Raw genomic sequence first — 18,965 nt, 5'->3', positions numbered from 1 at the left:
CAGGTGACATCTCTGCATCCTTTCCAGTACAATCAGAATTGCAAACAGCACTCCATCTGTAGGCCTAGCTCATGTTTTACATAATCATACCATAACCTCGCTCTTGTATTCTGTGCCCTAGCTAATGAAGCAGATATCCTCTATGCTTAACAATGTTGTCTACCTGTGCTGATGCTTTCTGGGGTCCTTGAACATGTACACTAGATCCATTTGTTCCTCTGGACCCTCGTACACCACTGGTAACAGGCTTTCAATTGCAAAAACAATCATCATCCTCTGCCTCCAATTACCCAAGCCCTAGATCCCATGACTTACCTTTTGGACCAGTCTCCTTTGTAGGACCTTGTCAAAAGCTGTTTTGAAGGTCATGTGTTCTACACTTAACCATCTCCTTCAGGCCAATTGATCAGATAGCATTGTCCTTTAACAAAAGTTATGTTGACTCTCTTTGATTAATCCCTGCCTTTCCAAATGCAGATTAATCATGCTTCTCAATTATTATTCCACTAATTTCCCTGCCACTGATGTTGGACTCAAGGGCCTGTAATTACCTGGTTTATCCGTGTTGGCCTACTTGAATAAAAGTATCATATTCACTTGTTTTCAAGTCATCTGGCATCTCTTCTGTGGCCAGAGGAGATATCAGGTTTATTATCACTGACATATGTTGTGAAATTACCATAAGTTACAAAAACAAATAAAACAGTGCAAAAGAGGAATAACAAGGTAGAGTTCATGGGTTCATGGACCATTCAGAACTCTGGCAGAGGGGAAGAAACTTCCCGAAATGTTAAGTGTAGGGCTTCAGTACCACCTCCCTGATGGTAGTAATGAGAAGAGGGCATATCCGGGATGGTGAGGGTCCTTAAAGATGGATGCTACCTTCTTGAGGCACTGCCTCTTGAAGATGCCCTCAATGGTGGGGAGGGTTGTGCCTGTGGTGAAGCTGGCTGAGTCTACAACCCTCTGAAGCCTCTTTCAATCCTGTGCATTGGAGCCTCCATACTAGGTGGTGATGCAACCCATCAGAATGCTCTCCACTGTACATCTGTAGAAATCTATCAGTGTCTGGCAATCTCCCACTGGTTGCCTGTAGACCTGCTGCAAGTAGGAGATGCAACACCTGTCCTTTAACCTCTTACCTTCCTACCATCCAAGGACCCAGTCTTTCCAAGCAGGGATTCCCATGCACTTCCAATCCAATATATTGCATTTAGTGTTCACAATGTGCAATCCTCTCTTACCCTGTGACACCCTGCAGAATCTGATTTGTATCCTGTAATTTAACTGCATTGGTCTTTCTCAGCTAAGTCAAATTGCATCAATTGCCCTGCCTTCTGATACCTTGCCTGTGGCTAATGAAGACACAAAAAATCTCTGCTAGGACCCCAGTAATCTCATTTGCTTCCTATAATATCCCTGGGGATTTATCCAACTTTATGCATTTAAATGTGGGCAATATCTGTCATCAAAGATCCCCACCATCCAGGCCATACCATCTTCTCGCAGCTACCATCAGGCAGGAGGTTCAGAAGCCTGAAATCTCATACCAGGTTCAAGAATAGCTACTTCCCTTCAACCATTCAGTTCTTGAACCAACAAATGATCACTACCTCAGTATAGCGACACTATGACCACTTTGGTTTTTTTGTTGTTCTAATTGTGTTCTTTTAAAAATTGTGTATAATTGATGTATAATTTGTTTTTGTGAATGTTGTTTATCTGATGCTATATGCCTGTGATGCTGCTGCAAGTAAGTTTTTCATTGCACATGTGCACACATGTACGTGCATATGACATAGAACATAGAAAAACTACAGCACAATTCAGGCCCTTCGGCCCACAAAGCTGTGCTGAACATGTCCCTACCCTAGAAATTACTAGGCTTACTCATAGCCCTCTATTTTGCTCAGCTCCATGTACCGATCTAACAGTCTCTTGAAAGACCCTATCGTATCTGCCTCCACCACCGTTGCCAGCAGCCCATTCCACGCACTCACCACTCTGAGTAAAAAACGTTCTCCTGACATCTCCTCTATATCTACTCCCCAGCACCTTAAACCTATGTCCTCTTGTGGCCACCATTTCAGCCCTGGGGAAAAGCCTCTGACTATCTACCCGATCAATACCTCTCATCATCTTAGACACCTCTATCAGGTCCCCCCTCATCCTCCGTCTCTTCAAGGAGAAAAGGCTGAGTTCCCTCAGCCTGCTTTCATAAGGCATGCTCCGCATTCCAGGCAGCATCCTTGTAAATCTCCTCTGCACCCTCTCTATGGCTTCCACATCTTTCCTGTAGTGAGGCGACCAGAACTGAGCACAATACTCCAAGTGGGGCCTGACCAGGGTCCTATATAGCTATATGACAATAAACATGACTTTCACTTTTCAAGACCACCACCACCACCTTCATAATGTTGGTATGCTGCAGATATCACTGTTCCCTCCACTGAACTCAATCACTTTGATGCCCTTCTCCAAGGTAAAAATGGATGAGAAATATTCGTTTAAGACCTTGCATATTTTCTGGGGCTCTACGTATAGATTACCAAAGTGATCCTCAAGGTGACCTACTCTGTCCCTGACCACCCTTTGAATATGCTTGTAGAATATTTTGACTTGCAGCAGGTAAAATTCGAAGGGTACCAGAACCTTGCTGAACTGACTGATCCATGTGATCTGTGGAATGCAACATCCAATTTTAATGTTGTCAACATGCCAAACTTATACAAAGCAAACACCAGATGCCATTTTAATTGTTCTTTGATGTAAAATGTATGAACTCTTTAAAAATGGGAGTAGTGGGAGAATTGGAAAGGTCATCAAGAGTGCATTTTTCTTTATTGGAAGGGAGATGAAAAGTTGTAAGGTATGTTTTAGGGAGGTGGTGGGGTTCAGGGCGTTCTTTAAAGATGGATGCTCTCCAAACACATTCATCAGGAAGATGATTCTTGGGTAACATTCATCTACCAAGTGGAACAGATGAATCTACTCAGATTAGCCAATTTACAGCACTGGACAAAGGTCGGGCCAGAAAAAGTGTTTTTCTTTCATTTATCCAATGATGTATTAAGGAAATCCTGCTGTATCCTACATGAAAAGTTTAACTTTTCAACTGTGAGTTCTTTTATTTTAAAAAATTTCCATTGTTTAAACAATGTAGGCCATGTTGCTCAGTTACACTGCAAAGATTCAACCATCACTTGTGGAGTTTGCGACAATGATGGGCATTAATAAACTGGTCAGCAAAAAATTTACCTTATCTTAAATCACAGCATCCCATTTATCCATCACTCCTGTGCTTACTGAACCTGGGTCAGTTTCTAATTTAGCAATGCTTTGATTTGAAAGCTGTATCCTTGTTTTCAAATACCCCTTCCCTGGAATTTCATTCAGCCTTTATTCAACTTTTTAAGATATCTGTGCTGCTGGAAATCTGGGCTTGAATTTTATTGCTTCACCATTGGTGACCACCTTCATAGAACATAGAACATTACAGCACAGTACAGGCCCTTCAGCCCACAATGTTATGCGGACATTTTATCCCGCTCCAAGGTCTATCTAACCCTTCCCTCCCACATAGCCCTCCATTTCTCTATCATTCACGTGTCTATCTAAGAGTCTTTTAAATGTCCCTAATGTATCTGCCCCCACAACCTATGCTGGCAGTGCGTTCCACGCACCCACCACTCTCTGTGTAAAAGGCTTGGAGAGATTTGCAGATACAGACAAAGTTATACGGGGAACTTTGACACCAAAGGTTCATGTAACAAATAAAGGCAACCAGGTGTAAACTTGGCATCAATGTTGTTCTGGTTTTTGCTTGGAGACAGCTTGGAGTAAGGTGGCGGAGGAAGGGTTACATAGATCTTGGAGCAGGATAAACTGTCGGCACAACATAGTGGGCCAAAGGGCCTGTACTGTGCTGTAGTGTTCCATGTTCAGTTGCCACACCCTGAGGCTTTGAAATTACTTATCAAAATCCCAGTCATGTTCAAGTTTATTGTTGCCATAGGCATACACACACGGTATAAATGCCACGAAATTTAGCTTTTTGCAACAGCAGCACAGTACATTTAAAGATGAGGACAAACAAGTTGGCGTAAATTTAAACTAACATAAGTTATAGACAATTTACACATGTGCAAAAAGAAACCAACAAAATAAACAACGACACTAGTGCAAGGTTGTGAGAGAGAGGGGAAAACAAATAGTCCAAGGTAGTGTGAGGGTTTTTCAGGTGGGTTCAAGAACCTGACGGCAGTGGGGAAGAAGCTGTTGTTGAACCTTGAGGTGTGGGTCTTCAGACTCCTGTACCTCCTACCTGATGTACTTACCTCTTTCCTCGCACCTCTGGATGAAGCCTTTGATCAGCTATCCTAGTATCTTATGGGGCACGGTGTAAGTTTTTGTTTGATAACTGTCTTACGAAGCTCTTTGGAATGGTTTTACATCATAAATAGCGATTCCTGTGTATGAACTGAAGCTAACACTTGGCTAACCACACTTCAGCATCTTGTGACTCCACCACTGCATCTGCTTTTACATCAGGTTGGGCTCGTATCTATTGTGATGCTTCTATACATAGCCAACGTTCACGGATCCAGCGAGTGCCATGTGCTGTGAGCCTTGGGCAATCCTCCAGGCAAAACGATTGAACAGGAAGTAGAATGTTGATCCTGAAAAGCTATTAATAGGTGGGACAATGAATGATTTTGGTCTGTCACATTCACAGGAATAGTTCATGCTGCGTTTATTTCTATGTTGCAACAGTCTCATTCATCTGAAACTGTAATTTGAACCATCACTGAAAGGATTACTGAGATACACCCACAAGTTAGTGATGAGCTGTACGATAAATCTCTGATTAGCTGGGAATCCAGAACAGAACATTATGCATTTTACTGACTGATCTTGGTATTGATTTATTGTTGTCACATGTACCGAGGTACAGCGGAAAAACTGCGTTGCAATGCCACCCACACAGATCATTTCAATTACAACAGTGCATTGAAGTAGTACAAGGGAAAATAACAGAATGCAAATACAGATACAGAGAAAGTGTAGTGTACATCAAACTTGATGGGCTTGGCTGTTGCCTGGGTTTAATGCCGGACAAAGGTGAATTATGACTCGTAATGTTTTGCATCACTCCCCAACCCACACCCTTGAATTCTCCCCATTACAACTATTATTGGTATTGGTTTATTATTGTCACTTGTACCAAGGTACAGTGAAAAACTTGTCTTGCACACCGATCGTACAGATCAATTCATTTCACAGTGCAGTTACATTGAGTTAGTACAGAGTGCATTGAGGTAGTACAGGTAAAAACAATACCAGTACAGAGTAAAGTGTCACAGCTACAGATAAAGTGCAGTGCAATAAGGTGCAAGGTCGCAATAAGGTAGATCGTGAGGTCAGAGTCCATCTCATTGTATAAGGGAACCGTTCAATAGTCTTATCACAGTAGGGTAGAAGCTGTCCTTAAGTCTGGTGGTACATGCCCTCAGGCTCCTGTATCTTCTACCTGATGGAAGAGGAGAGAAGAGAGAATGTCCCGGGTGGGTGGGGTCTTTGATGCTGGCTGCTTCACCAAAACAGCGAGAGGTAAAGACACAGTCCAAGGAAGGGAGGCTGGTTACCGTGACACGCTGGGCTGTGTCCATAACTCTCTGCAGTTTCTTGCAGTCCTGGGCAGAGCAGTTGCCGTACCAAGCCACGATGCAACCAGATAGGATGTTTTCTATGGTGAATCGATAAAAGTTGGTGAGTGCCAAAGGGGACAAACCAAATTTCTTTAGCCTCCTGAGGAAGTAGAGGCTCTGGTGAGCTTTCTTGGCCGTGGCGTCTATGTGATTTGACCAGGACAGGCTGTTGGTGATGTTCACTACTCCCTCTTCTGGCTACCTTTGCTGGCGAGAAGGTAGGTTGAGTTAGCATTAACCAGGGCTCAGTAGTGCTTTCACCTCTGGGACAGAAGTTGTGTCACCAATGAGCCAGTGTGGTTCAGAGGGGGTGTTATACTGTCAGAAGTGTTCTCAGATGTGGCTTTGGCAACTGAAGGCAATGATAGCAACAAAATGTTCTACTACTCTCTTGGGTGGATGCAAGGATCCCATTATATTATTGAAAGAGCCGAGCTGTTCTCTCTGTCTTAACTAAAGTGTAATAACTAATTTCACTAAAATGCTATCTTGTCGTTGTCACAATGCTGTTTGTGGGAGCTTGCTGTGTAGTGTCTGATTGCCAGTAAAGAGGCATCTTGAGGTCATAAACAGTGCTCTGTAGATGCAAAGCTTCTAATTATATTTGGTTAACGAGAACTGTGTGAGAATGGACTTTGTAGTTTACCTTGCATGGTCACAAAGGTCACACTCCTGCTTTCCAACTCACTAGAAAGGATGCATATGATTTAAGACCTGTGGGCCATGCATACTCAGTGTCCAAAGAAACCAGATTATACCCAGAAACTGCCTGCGTTGGAACAAGGTGGTTCTTCCCCTGCCACTGGAACCATTGTTCTAACCTTCATAGTTTGTCCAGCTCCCTAAATAAAGAATGACCATTTAGGCAATGAGCTGACTATTTGACTGTGGCGCATTATCTAAGTCAATTGGAATCTTGCTAATGACCTTTTATCTGCACAAGTGATTCACACTGACATACTTTATCATGTTGGTTAATAAACAGTCTCTGGATCACTAGGGAGAGATAAGGAGCACAAAAGCACAGCTGAATTTTCTTCTCCTCTCTAAGGCCCCATATAATCTGCATGATGAACATGCCTAAATACCCATTTGCAACGGGTGGGAGCCAAGATTTATTTATTTAGGGTGGTTAATATGACTGAATCCACAGAAGACTTACAGCTGTGTAATGCATCCACTTAATAAACTAATGTGCTATTAATGGTCTATTCCATTTCATAGTTGTGCAAAAGAAAAAAAACTTGTACCTTTTAATGTAGCAACACAACAAAGTCAGATAGTTCAACAAAACAGGAGCAGGGCCTGCTCCACCATTCAATGTGATCTTCACTGATTTTCCGCCTCAGCTCTTCTATGCCAGTTTAAATTAACCTGATCTTTCAAAACTACTTCTAATGATCCAGCCTCCACAACCCTCCTGGGTAGAGAATTTCAAGGATTCCCCACCCTCTGTGAGCAGAAATTCCTACTCCAGATTTAAATGAACATCCCCTTGTCTTGTAGTTATCCACCTTGTTTGAGCTCTCCCACCACAGGAAACATAGAACAGTACAGCACAATACAGGCCCTTCGGCCCACAATGTTGTGCCGACCTTTAAACCTCGCCGAAGACTATCTAACCCCTTCCTCCCACATATCCCTCTATTTTAAATTCCTCCATATGTTTATCTAGTAATCTCTTGAATTTGACCAATGTACCTGCCTCCACCACTGCCCAAGGCAGCGTATTCCATGCCCCAACCCTTCTCTGGGTAAAAAAAACCTCCCTCTGATATCTCCCTTGAACTTCCCACCCATTACTTTAAAGCCATGCCCTCTTGTATTGAGCATTGGTGCCCTGGGAAAGAGGCACTGGCTGTCCACTCTATCTATTCCCCTTAATATTTTGTACACGTCTATCATGTCTCCTCTCATCCTCCTTCTCTCCAGAGTAAAGCCCTAGCTCCCTTAGTCTCTCCACATAATCCATACTCTCTAAACCGGGCAGCATCCTGGTAAATCTCCTCTGCACCCTTTCCAACGTTTCCATATCCTTCCTATAATGAAACATCTCAACATCTACCTTGTTATACGCCCTTAGGATCTTATATTTCCATAAGATCACCCTCATTCTTCTAAGTTTCAGGGACTTTAACCTTTTTTTTAACCATTCATCAGAATCGGATTTATTATCATTGACATATGTTGTGAAATTTGTCATTTTGTGGTAGCAGTACCGTGCAAGACATTAAAAATCACTACAAGTTACACAAAAAAGTAAATAGTACAGAGGAGGAATAATGAGGACCGTTCATGGACTGTTCAGAAGTCTGATGGCGGAGGGGAAGAAGCTGTTCCTAAAACAGTGAGTGTTATTCATGAGAGCCCTGCAATTAACCTTGTGAATCTCTTCACGGAGGACTGGGAACTCAGTATTCTAGGTTATTCGATGTTATATTTAAGTAACCGTTTCATAATGCCCAGAAAAAAAAAATTATTGCAGAGAGAGGCCCAATGAAAACAAAGGAAGTCAAAGGAAATATTACATTAAAACTTGCGCGTATGAAGTGGCAAAAGGATCAGATGACTGGGAATTTTTCAGGAACCACAGCGTGGGACTAATAAGCTAATAAGGAGGGTGAAAATTGATTTTGAGAGAAATCTAGCAACCAATATCAAAACAAAAAGCAAGACCAGCTGTGGATATATAAAAAGGAAGAGGGTAGCTAAAGTAAGTGTGGCACGTGGACACACCAAATTTCTTCAGCCTCCTGAGGAAGTAGAGGCGCTGGTGAGCTTCACCTATCTGTGACCTCACACTTCAGCACTCAAAGTCTCCCACATTCCCTGACTCCCAATCCCCACTCAACTTTTAGACTTTTATAAGATAAGATTTCTTTATTAGTCACATGTACATTGAAACACACAGTGAAATGCATCTTTTGCGTAGAGTTTTCTGGGGGCAGCCCGCAAGTGTCGCTACATTTCCGGCGCCAACATTGCACGCCCACAACTTCCTAACCCGTACGTCTTTGGAATGTGGGAGGAAACCGGAGCACCCGGAGGAAACCCACGGGGAGAACGTACAAACTCCTTACAGATAGTTGCCAGATTTGATCCCGGGTCACTGGCGCTGTAAAGCGTTATGCTAACCGCTACACTACCGTGCCTGCCCAGCCTCTCCAAAGGGTATGTGAAGAATCTCAATCATGAGTGGTGTGTTCAAAAAGCAGGAAAATATGCAGATGCTGAAAACTTGTAATAAAAATAGAAACTCTTAGTAGGTCAGGCAGCATCTGTGGAAGGATGAGACCTTTGGTCAGAATGATGATGGGTGTAATGTTGTCGGGACCATTCAAATCTAATTCATTGCTTCTCTGGCTCTTTTGGGGGGCTCAAGGTTTGGGACAGATTGCAGACCTGTCCAGAAATTAACCTGAAAGCATCTAACAAACATTTGTTAATGCATTATCTATATTTAAGAGGCATTTAGACAGACACATGAACAAGCAGGAAATGGAGAACATAGAACACTACAGCACAGTACAGGCCCTTCAGCCCACAATGTTGTGCCGACATTTTATCCTGCTCTAAGATCTATCTAACCCCTCCCTCCCACATAGCCCCCTATTTTTCTATCATTCATGTATCTATCTAAGAGGGATATGGATCATGTGCAAGCAGATGTGATTGATTTAATTGGCATCATGGTTGGTACAGACATGGCGGGCCAAAGGGCCTGTTCCTGTGCTGTACTGTTCTCTGTTCTACAACAATTCTCTGTGATGTAAAACTAATTTGCTTTCTCTTTCCCTCTTTTGATGAAGTCTTCAACCTAAAACGTTAACTGCATTTCTGGCTTCACAGACACTACCTGACCTCCTGAGTGTTTGCGGCAATTTCCTGGCTTTGTTTTCGGGTTTCCAACAGCTGCAGGTTTTGCAGAGAACTGACACCCTATCCGCAACGGCCATCCTGAGCTCCTGGTTGCATGCCGCTTTGTTTCCCTTTCCTGTTCCCAAACTGAGCTGTCCATCCTCTGCCTTCTCCACTGCCAAGGTGAGGCCCCACACACACTGGAGGAACAACACCTCGTATTCCGCCTGGGTAGTCTACGACCCAATGGCGGGAACATTGAGTTTTCCAGTTTTAGGTAACCCTCCCCTCTGGTGAGTTTTCTCCCTCTGCCCCCCTCCCCCCCACTTTCTCATCCTCCTCTGGTCCTCCCATTTCTGTGCCCCTTTCCCACCACCTACCCCTCCAGCCCCCCCACCCCCACCCTTGTCACCCTCCTGATTCCATCCACCCATTACACCCACATACACCTTTCCCCAGTGGTTCCCTATCTCACCTCCTTTACTTATCATATTCCAACACCGGTGGCCCTCTGTGTTGGTATTGGTTTATTATTGTCACTTGTACCGAGGTACAGTGAAAAACTTGTCTTGCCCACCGATCGTACAGGTCAATTCATTACACAGTGCAGTTACATTGGGTTAGTACAGAGTGCATTGATGTAGTACAGGTAAAAACAATAACAGTACAGAGTAAAGTGTCACAGCTACAGAGACAGTGCAGTGCAATAAGGTGCAAAGTCACAACAAGGTAGATCGTGAGGTCAGAGTCCATCTCATTGTAGAAGGGAACTGTTCAATAGTCTTATCACAGCAGGGTAGAAGCTGTCCTTAAGTCTGGTGGTACGTGCCCTCAGGCTCCTGTATCTTCTACCCCATGGAAGAGGAGAAAAGAGAGAATGTTCCTGCTTATCTCCCTCCTGCAGCTGTCTCCAACCTTCACCCTCCCCTCCCACCACCCCACTCCATCTGACTCTGTTCGCTCTCTCTCTCTCTCGGTCTGCCTCCATCTCTCATTCACCTGCTACTGTCTCCATCTTACACCCCTCCTCAGTCCATCAAGCTCCTCGGACTCCTGTCTGACTGCTCTTCTCCTCTTTACACTGGCCGGCCACCCACCCCCCCCCCCCCCCCCCCCCCCCACCCCGCTCCATTCTCAGCCCAGATGAAGGGTTTCAACCCCCAATCCTTTGTCCCCACAGATGCTGCTCAACCCACCGAGTTCCCAGCACACTGCTTCTTCCTGCAGGTTTTAGTTCTGACCTCCAGTGCCTGCATTTTGTTTCTGATTTCCATCTGCCAGACTTGGACCAGCATCCTACCTCTGTGCTCCAGTATTCCTTGCTTCGTCTGCTTTTTCCCTGGGAAACGTGATAGGGGAGATGGGGCAGGGGAGATGGGGCAGACGTTTTGCCGGGACCCCACCTGGCCCTGTCCTCCCCTGGCCAGGTCCTCACCTCCCCTGGCCAGGACCCCACCTCACCTGGCCCGGTCCTCCCCTGGCCGGGACCCCACCTCACCCGGCCGTGTCCTCACCTGGCCGGGACCCCACCTGGCCCAGACAGGACCTCACCTGGCCGTGTCCTCACCTGGCCAGGACTGGTCCTCACCTGGCCCGGTCCTCCCCTGGCCGGGACCCCACCTCACCCAGTCGGGACCGGACCTCACCTGGCCGGGTCCTCACCTGGCCCGGACCTCACCTGGCCGGGTCCTCACCTGGCCCGGACCTCACCTGGCCGGGTCCTCACCTGGCCCGGACCGGACCTCACCTGGCCCTGGCCGGGTCCTCACCTGGCCCGGACCGGACCTCACCTGGCCGGGTCCTCACCTGACCCGGACCTCACCTGGCCGGGTCCTCACCTGGCCCGGACCGGACCTCACCTGGCCCTGGCCGGGTCCTCACCTGGCCCGGACCGGACCTCACCTGGCCGGGTCCTCACCTGACCGAGATGCCGTGTCCGGAAATGGCTTCAGGCTTCCGGTGCCGCGATGGGCAGTGACGTCAGCGCAGGTACCTGGCCAAGGTGCGGCGGTCGGTGGGGCGGACGGCGGCGGTCAGCGGGTCCGGGATCGGGATCGGGATCGGGACCGGGACCGGCACCTGGTGCAGCGGCGACATGTGCGGCTTCGGTGAGTGCCGGCAGGGCCGCTCATGCGGGGAGGGGAGGGGTGGGGTGAGGAGCTTCCTCCTCGTTCTGTTTGTTCTTCTTCAAACACAACGCTCCTGATCTCAAACCCTGCCCTCAACTTCTGTGCGAAGAGCAACTCCCTCCCCTAGTTTAACTTAAGTTACTTCTATAAATACCATAGGGGTTAAAGAAAAGAACTTCTGCTCCCAATCGATCCATTGTGCTCAAAATATTATGAAACCGAATGCACTGGAAATGGGTCTGATTGGATCAGTGTCAGAGGGTCAGTATTAGCAGCGACTGGCTGAATGGTCTTTGTTTACATAGAACAACATAGAACACTACAGCACAGTAAAGGCCCTTCGGCCCACAATGTTGTGCCCACATTCTATCCTGCTCTAAGATCTAACTAACCCTTCCCTCCCACATAGCCCCCTATTTTTCTATCATTCATGTGTCTAAGTCTCTTAAATGTCCCTAATGTATCTGCCCCCACAACCCCTGCCGGCAGTGCGTTCCATGCACCCGCCACTCTCTGTGTGGAAAATTACCCCTGACATCCCCCTTATACCTTCCTCCAATCACCTTAAAATTATGTCCCCTCGTGTTAGCCATTGTCGCCCTGGGAAAAAGTCTCTGACTGTCCACTCAATCTATGCCTCTCATCATCTTGTACACCTCTATCAAGTCACCTCTCATCCTCCTCCTCTCCAAAGAGAAAAGCCCTTTACAACATGGATCAGGTGCTTTCATTTTATGGGTTACCCAGTGGGAAATTTTGTTTTGTGTATCAAGTTGTTTGATTGGGAATGGAAGAATATTCCATGTCTCACGGCTTCCTTTGTCACTGGGGAAGATTATTGCATTTCCTGAGATAAAAAGTAGGGTTGATGAGGGTGGTGCTTTTAAGAGTCAAGGAGTCATAGAGAGATACAGCATGGAAACAGGCCCTTTGGCCCAGCTTGATCAAGGTGCCACCTAAGCAGGCCCATTTGCTTGTGTTTGGCCCATTTCCCTCTAAACCTTTCCTATCCACATACCTGCCCAAGTACCTTTTAAATGTAAAACAAGATGATGCTGGAGGAACTCAGCAGGCCAGGCAGCATCCGTGGAGAAAAGCAGCCGGTCAACGTTTCGGGTCAGGACCCTTCTTCGGGACAGAAGATAGGAAAAGGGGAAGCCCAATATATAGGAGGGAAAAGCAGAGCAGTGATAGGTGGACAAAAGAGGGGAGGCGGGGTGGGCGCAAGGTGGTGGTAGGTAGATGCAGGTAAGAAATAGTGATAGGGAGGTGCGGGGGAGGAGGGGAGAGCAGATCCACCGGGGGATGGGTCAAAGGTAAGGAGAGAGAGGAAAAAAAGGCTAGGAAAGGGAAGAAGAGAAGAAGCGTGGTGGGTGGGGGGGGGTTTGTGGGGAAGTGGGGTGGGGTGGGGATTACCTGAAGTGGGGGAATTCAATGTTCCAAGATGGAAAATGAGGTGCCGTTCCTCCAGTCTGCGCTTGGAATTCTCCTGGCAGTGGAGGAGGCAGAGGACTGCATATCAGTGATAGTGTGGGAGGGGGAGTTGAAGTGACTGGCAACTGGGAGATGCAGGTCGCGGTTACGGACGGAGCGCAGGTGTTCTGCGAAAACAGTTACCTAGCCTGCGTTTGGTCCCTCCAATGTAGAGGACGCCGCACTTGGAGCACCGAATGCAGTCGATGATATTAAGGGAGGTGCAGGTGAATCTCTGTCTCACCTGAAAGGACCGTTTGGGTCCCTGGATGGAGGTGGTGTAGGGGCAGGTGTTGCACCTGTGGAGGGGGCAGTGGAAAGTTCCCGGGGTGGGAGCGGGATGGGTAGGGGGAGGGGGAGGAGTGAACGAGGGAGTAGCAGACAGAACGGTCCCTACGAAAGGCAGAAAGGGGTGGGGAGGGGAAGATGTGGGGGGGTCCCGTTGGAGATGGCGGAAGAGGCAGAGAATGATGTGTTGGATATGTAGGCTGGTGGGATGGAGGACAAGGGGGTCCTTATCCCTGTTGGGTCTGGGAGGGGTGGGGGTGAGAACAGAGGTGCGGGAAATGGCAGAGATACGAGTGCAAGCTCTCTAGACCGTGGTCAGGGGGAAGTCCCAGTCAGAAAAGAAGTTGGACAAGGTGGGCAAGTACCCGGCAAATGTAATTTGAGCCACATATGTGTGACCACAGCCAGCGCCTCTTTCCCAGGCCACCAATGCTCAATACAAGAGGGCATGGCTTTAAAGTAATGGGTGGGAAGTTCAAGGGAGATATCAGAGGAAGGTTTTTCACCCAGAGAGTGGTTGGTGCATGGAATGCGCTGCCTGGGGTGGTGGTGGAGGCAGGTACATTGGTCAAGTTCAAGAGAGTGCTAGATAAGCATATGGAGGAATTTAAAATCCCTTTATGTGGGAGGAAAGGGTTAAATAGTCTTAGGCAAGGTTTAAAGGTCGGCACAACATTGTGGGCCGAAGGGCCTATATTGTGCTGTACTGTTCTATGTTCTAAATGTACTTGAGTGTAAACAAGGGAAAGGAATAAGCAAATAGTAGACAGAAGAGATTCTGCAGATGGAATAACCCACCTCCTTCCCTTTATTCCATGGTCCACTGCCCTCTCCTACCGGATTCCTTCTTCTTCAGCCCTTTGCCTCTTCTACCTGTCACCTCTCAGCTTCTTACATCTCCCCCCTCCCCCACCCTCCTACCTTCCCCCTCTCTCCTGGACTCACCCATCCCCTGCCTGCATGTACTGCTTCCCCCTCCCCCCCCCCCACCACCACCTTATTCCGGCTTCTGCCCTCTTCCTTTCCAGTCCTGATGAAAGGACTGTCTCTTCCAGTCTCTTCCTTTCCAGTCCATAGATGCTGCCTGACCCGCTGAGTTCCTCCAGCATTTTGCGTGCGTTGCAAGCAAATGGTAGGGTCAGAGAAATGACGTCAGATGTGGGGAGTGAATTTCCACAGATTCCTAACGGTATCTGGACAGGGGTGTGATCTAGTTAAGACCACGTACAGCAGACCTGCCTTTGTTAGTGGGCGTACAGAATATGAGAGCAGGGAGGTGGCATCTGAAGAATTAGTTAGACCATAGCTTAGAGTATTGAGTACAATTCCGGCCACCGCACAATAGGAACGCTGTGTTAGCACTAGTGAGGATACAGAGGAGGATGTTGTCAAGTACACAGTGGAGGCAGGCAAAACGAGTACCTGCAATCAGTCGCTGAGGTCATTGTTTATGAGCAATGACTTGGCTGAAGCTGTTTTCTGGAGAACGAAAGATGTTTTGGGGAAATTTAATTGAGGTATTTGAGATTATGATGAATAGGAACAATGTCTTTACTGTAGGAGAGAATTGAATATCAGAGTCCATGAAGTTGATTTGTACAAGGATTGGAAGACAGTGGAACTCTCTCTGACAGGGTGATAGAGGCGGAAACCCGGAAGGATGAACTGTAACCAAAGTTGTGAGAGCTGCAAAGTGGGAGCAGTCTGAATGGATCTTTGCTTTGGTCAGGATGGATACTTGGTCCAAAAGGGTTCCTTTGCTGAAATTTTGAAGGATTATGTGACAATAAAACCATCACCTGTGTGTGCAGCTGGTGGTTGTCTCCCTGTTGTAGTCTTCAATGCTGTTATGTAAATACAAGATTTGTGCCTCTCAAAATGGTTAACCCAATACTGTGCTTAATATACAACAAGAACAAGCGAAACAAGAATAAAGCTGCCACATTGCAAAAATCTCTTGTGTCTGAGGAGTTAGAATGCATTTTAGAGTCCTAGAGATATACAGGCCCTTCAGGCCACTGAATCTGTGCTGGCCATCAAACATCCATTTACACGAACCCTACATTAATCGCTTTTTATTATTCTCCCCACATTCTAAGAGATAAGATCTAAGATCATTCCCGTCAACTCCCCCCAGATTCTACCACTCAATTACACACTGGGGCAATTTCCAGTGACCAACCAACCTACCAACCTGTATGCCATGAGGATGTGGGAGGAAACTGGAGCACACGGAAGAAACCCATGTGGTCACACGGAGGAAACACATGTGGTCACACGGAAAACACGTGAACTCCACACGATTTTATTGCATTGCGAGAAAATAGATGAAGTTGTCTTGAAAACCAACAAAGAATTTAATTTCTATTGTGCTTTTCTGGTCCCAGTGTCATGCCAAAGCAGATTTAATTAATGAAGTGCTTTTGAAGTGTGGTCGTTGCTGTAATGTAGGTGAGGTCACTGCTTCACTAGAAGCTCTTGATTCTTCGTCTTTCCTAAACAATGTAGTCTCAATAACATGGGGGAATCGAGCTACAAGTTGGCCTGTATTTTGCTCCTGATTTTGACTGGTTAATCCTCTGTCTATAAAATGTAACATCAAAGTCAAGGTGGAGTTTATTGCCATATGCACAAGTACATGTATGCACAGGTGCAATGGAAAACTTCCTTGCAGCAGCATCACAGATGTGTAGTATTAGAGATACATCATTTACAAGAAAAAGATATATTAAACATAAGTTATAGAAGAAAGAACACAACAAAAAAAACAAAGTCCATTGTAGTGCAAAGTGTTCATAGTGTTGCTATATTGAGGTAGTGATTAGGGTTGTGCCGATTGGTTCAAGAACCAAATGTTGAAGGGAAGTAGTTGTTCTTGAACCTGGTGGTGTGGGACTTCAGGATTCTGTACCTCCTGTCCAATGGTAGCTGCAAGAAGATGGTATGCCCCGGATGGTGGGGATCTTTGATGATGGATGTTGCCTTCTTGAGGCAACACCTCCTGTAGTTACTACCGATGGTGGGGATGTGCCCGTGATGTATTGGGCTGAGTCCACTACTCTCTGCAGCTTCTTGCATTCCTGCACATTTGAATTGCTGTGCCAGACCATGATGCAACCAGTCAGGATACTTCCAACATTACATCTGTAGAAGTTTGTTAGAGTGCTTGGTGACATGGCATACCGGTGATAAATCTTACTGTTGACAATCCCAGCAAAACGTTTTCCTTAGCTCTTAAAAGAATGGCTGGCTTGGGTACGGCTGGAAGAGAGTCAAATCTAGGTCATCTCCTGGGATTTGAATCCATAAAAAATGGATTTCCTCATACCCCTTTGTCTTGCTAATTCTCTCTGAAAGCACAAGGTTTGGCCCATCTTTGTCTCCCACTGCTCTCTGCTCAATGTCCATTTCCCTCTTGGGAGAGAATTTGAGAAAGAAAATCAAAAATATAATTTGAGATCAAGTCACAAGCAGTATTTTTGGTGAGAAATATTTAGAGCCTATTAATATGAGTAATATAAACCTCTGGAACTTCAATCACTTTATTGCCACGACATTATGACCACCCAATCCTTCTGGGCATTGGAAATCTGGAAGAACCACCAAGGTATCTGGAGTTCTCTGTTACTGTTGAGTTTCTATCAGTGCTTTCAAATCTATCAAAGGCTTTGCCCACCCCTCATTTCTCAGACTCCTCCAAATCGACAGCCCTTGGAGATCTCTCTGCTTCTTCACCTCTGATTGTTATTGCTACAGGACTGTCAGGTACTTGCAGATTTCAAGGGATCTCTCTTCCCCTTCTGTCCTCCTGCAAGATGTGCCTGGAACTATCCCTCCAGTTGCAAGTCCAAGTGTCTCTTTTCTTGGCTCAGTGTCAAATGGTATTTGGAAACTTTCCAAGGAAGAGCCTTTGAATGTCATACCTGGTTAAAGGTGCTATGTAAATACAAGAAATTGTCAGTTGATAACAGATGTTCCAACAAGTGAGGGAAGATCTGAAGCAGAAGAAATAGTGAACTGGGTCTTTGAAAAGGGAATAGGGTGGAGGGGAGAATAACTTGCAGGGTTATGGGAAAAGAACAGAGGATGGGCCTAAATGCATTGCCCGACCAGAAGGCATAAACTAGATGAACCGACTGCCTGCGATCTGTCCTGTTATGATCTTAAATTCCTGTGAAAGATTTCAACCGTAGGTGCTTTCAGTTCTGTGTGATTACCCACTTAATCAAATTTAAATAATTTAAGATATTCTTGACAGCATCTCTTGTCACTTATCAGCTGTTCATTAAAGTGAATAGACAACAGGCTCGGACATCTATCTGCACCTGTTGTGTTGACTTCTGTTGAAAGAATAATCGCTTTCCAAATCTCAGCTCTATTATTAGATCACACTCACTGTCAGCAATGAGTTGCTTTGTATGGTGCCTTTAACCTTGGTAAACGTCCCAAAGTCACCTCAGAGGGAAACGGGCATTGACCAGACAGCAGTGGGAGACAAAGATAGGCCAGACCTTATGGCTTGAGAAAGAACTAGCAAGACAAAGAGGCATGAGGGAATAAAGTGATACAGCACAGAAACAGGCCCTTCAGCCCAACTCATCCATGCTGACTGTGTTGCCCAGCGAGCTAGTCCCATCTGCCCGCGTTTGGCCCATAGCCCTCTAAACCTCTCCTATCCACATGCCTATCTAGATGGCTTTTAAACATTGCTAATGAGCCCGCCTCAACCACTATTTCTGGCAGTTGATTCCAAACACGCACCACCCTTTGTGTGAAGAAGCTGCCCATAGGGTGTGAATCTTTATGGATTACAATACGTTGTTTAATATTGATCTGGTGTTGATGATTCTGTGCTCTTACTTGCTTTCAAGATACAAACTAATTACAGGGCATGTTGAGAAAGCTTTACTGATCGGGCCAATATCTGGTTGTGCCATTCGAAAGGTTGATTGTGTCCGTCATCGATTGTTGACGTTAGTGCAGGATGTGTCTGTGAGTCACTGAAGGTAGAAGGTGGGGGTCAACAGCTAGAAAGCACAGACTTGCAGGAAGAAAGTGGTATGGACCTACGAGCTGCTCCAAAGATGGGGCCAAGAACTGTCTGGAAGGAGCCTAAATGCTGAGCCATTTGGAATTGGCTTGGAGGCAAAGTGCGAGCAAATCTGGAGCATAACTTTCAGCCAAAAGCATGCATGATTGTGTTGGTGAGGGGGGGTAACACTGTGAGGGGGGTACACTGTATATAAGACACAGCAGGAGTAGGCCATTTGGCCCCTCAAGACTGTTCTACCATTCAAGATCAGAGATGCACCATAGAAAGCCTCCTATCTGGATGCATCACAGCTTGGTATGGCAACTGCTCTGTCCGAGACTGCAAGAAACTGCAGAGAGTTGTGGACACAGCCCAGCACATCACAGAAACCAGCCTCCCCTCCTTGGACTCTGTCTACACTTCTTGCTGCCTCGGTAAAGCAGCCAGCATTATCAAAGACCCACCCACCCCAGACAT

At 46.2% G+C, this 18,965-nt stretch overlaps 1 protein-coding gene across 2 annotated transcripts in view; it reads left to right on the top strand.

The window, feature by feature from the left end:
* The window catches only part of LOC127568883 (keratinocyte-associated protein 3), a 440,350-nt gene that overhangs the window by 400,959 nt on the left and 20,426 nt on the right, over positions 1 to 18,965 (top strand). Inside the window, exon 2 of one of the 2 annotated variants that reach the window (XM_052013114.1) lies at positions 11,616 to 11,674. In XM_052013114.1, coding sequence (XP_051869074.1) covers positions 11,662 to 11,674 — 13 coding nt within the window. In that variant the 5' untranslated portion in view covers positions 11,616 to 11,661. Of the gene's footprint in view, positions 1 to 11,532; positions 11,675 to 18,965 lie in introns of those variants that run through there. The other variant, XM_052013113.1, reaches the window with a different exon arrangement.

Source organism: Pristis pectinata, chromosome 3 (genome assembly GCF_009764475.1).
Source record: "Pristis pectinata isolate sPriPec2 chromosome 3, sPriPec2.1.pri, whole genome shotgun sequence".
Taxonomy (NCBI): domain Eukaryota; kingdom Metazoa; phylum Chordata; class Chondrichthyes; order Rhinopristiformes; family Pristidae; genus Pristis; species Pristis pectinata.
The sequence above is the reverse complement of the archived record's forward strand: the minus strand, read 5'-3'. Positions and strand labels throughout refer to the sequence as shown.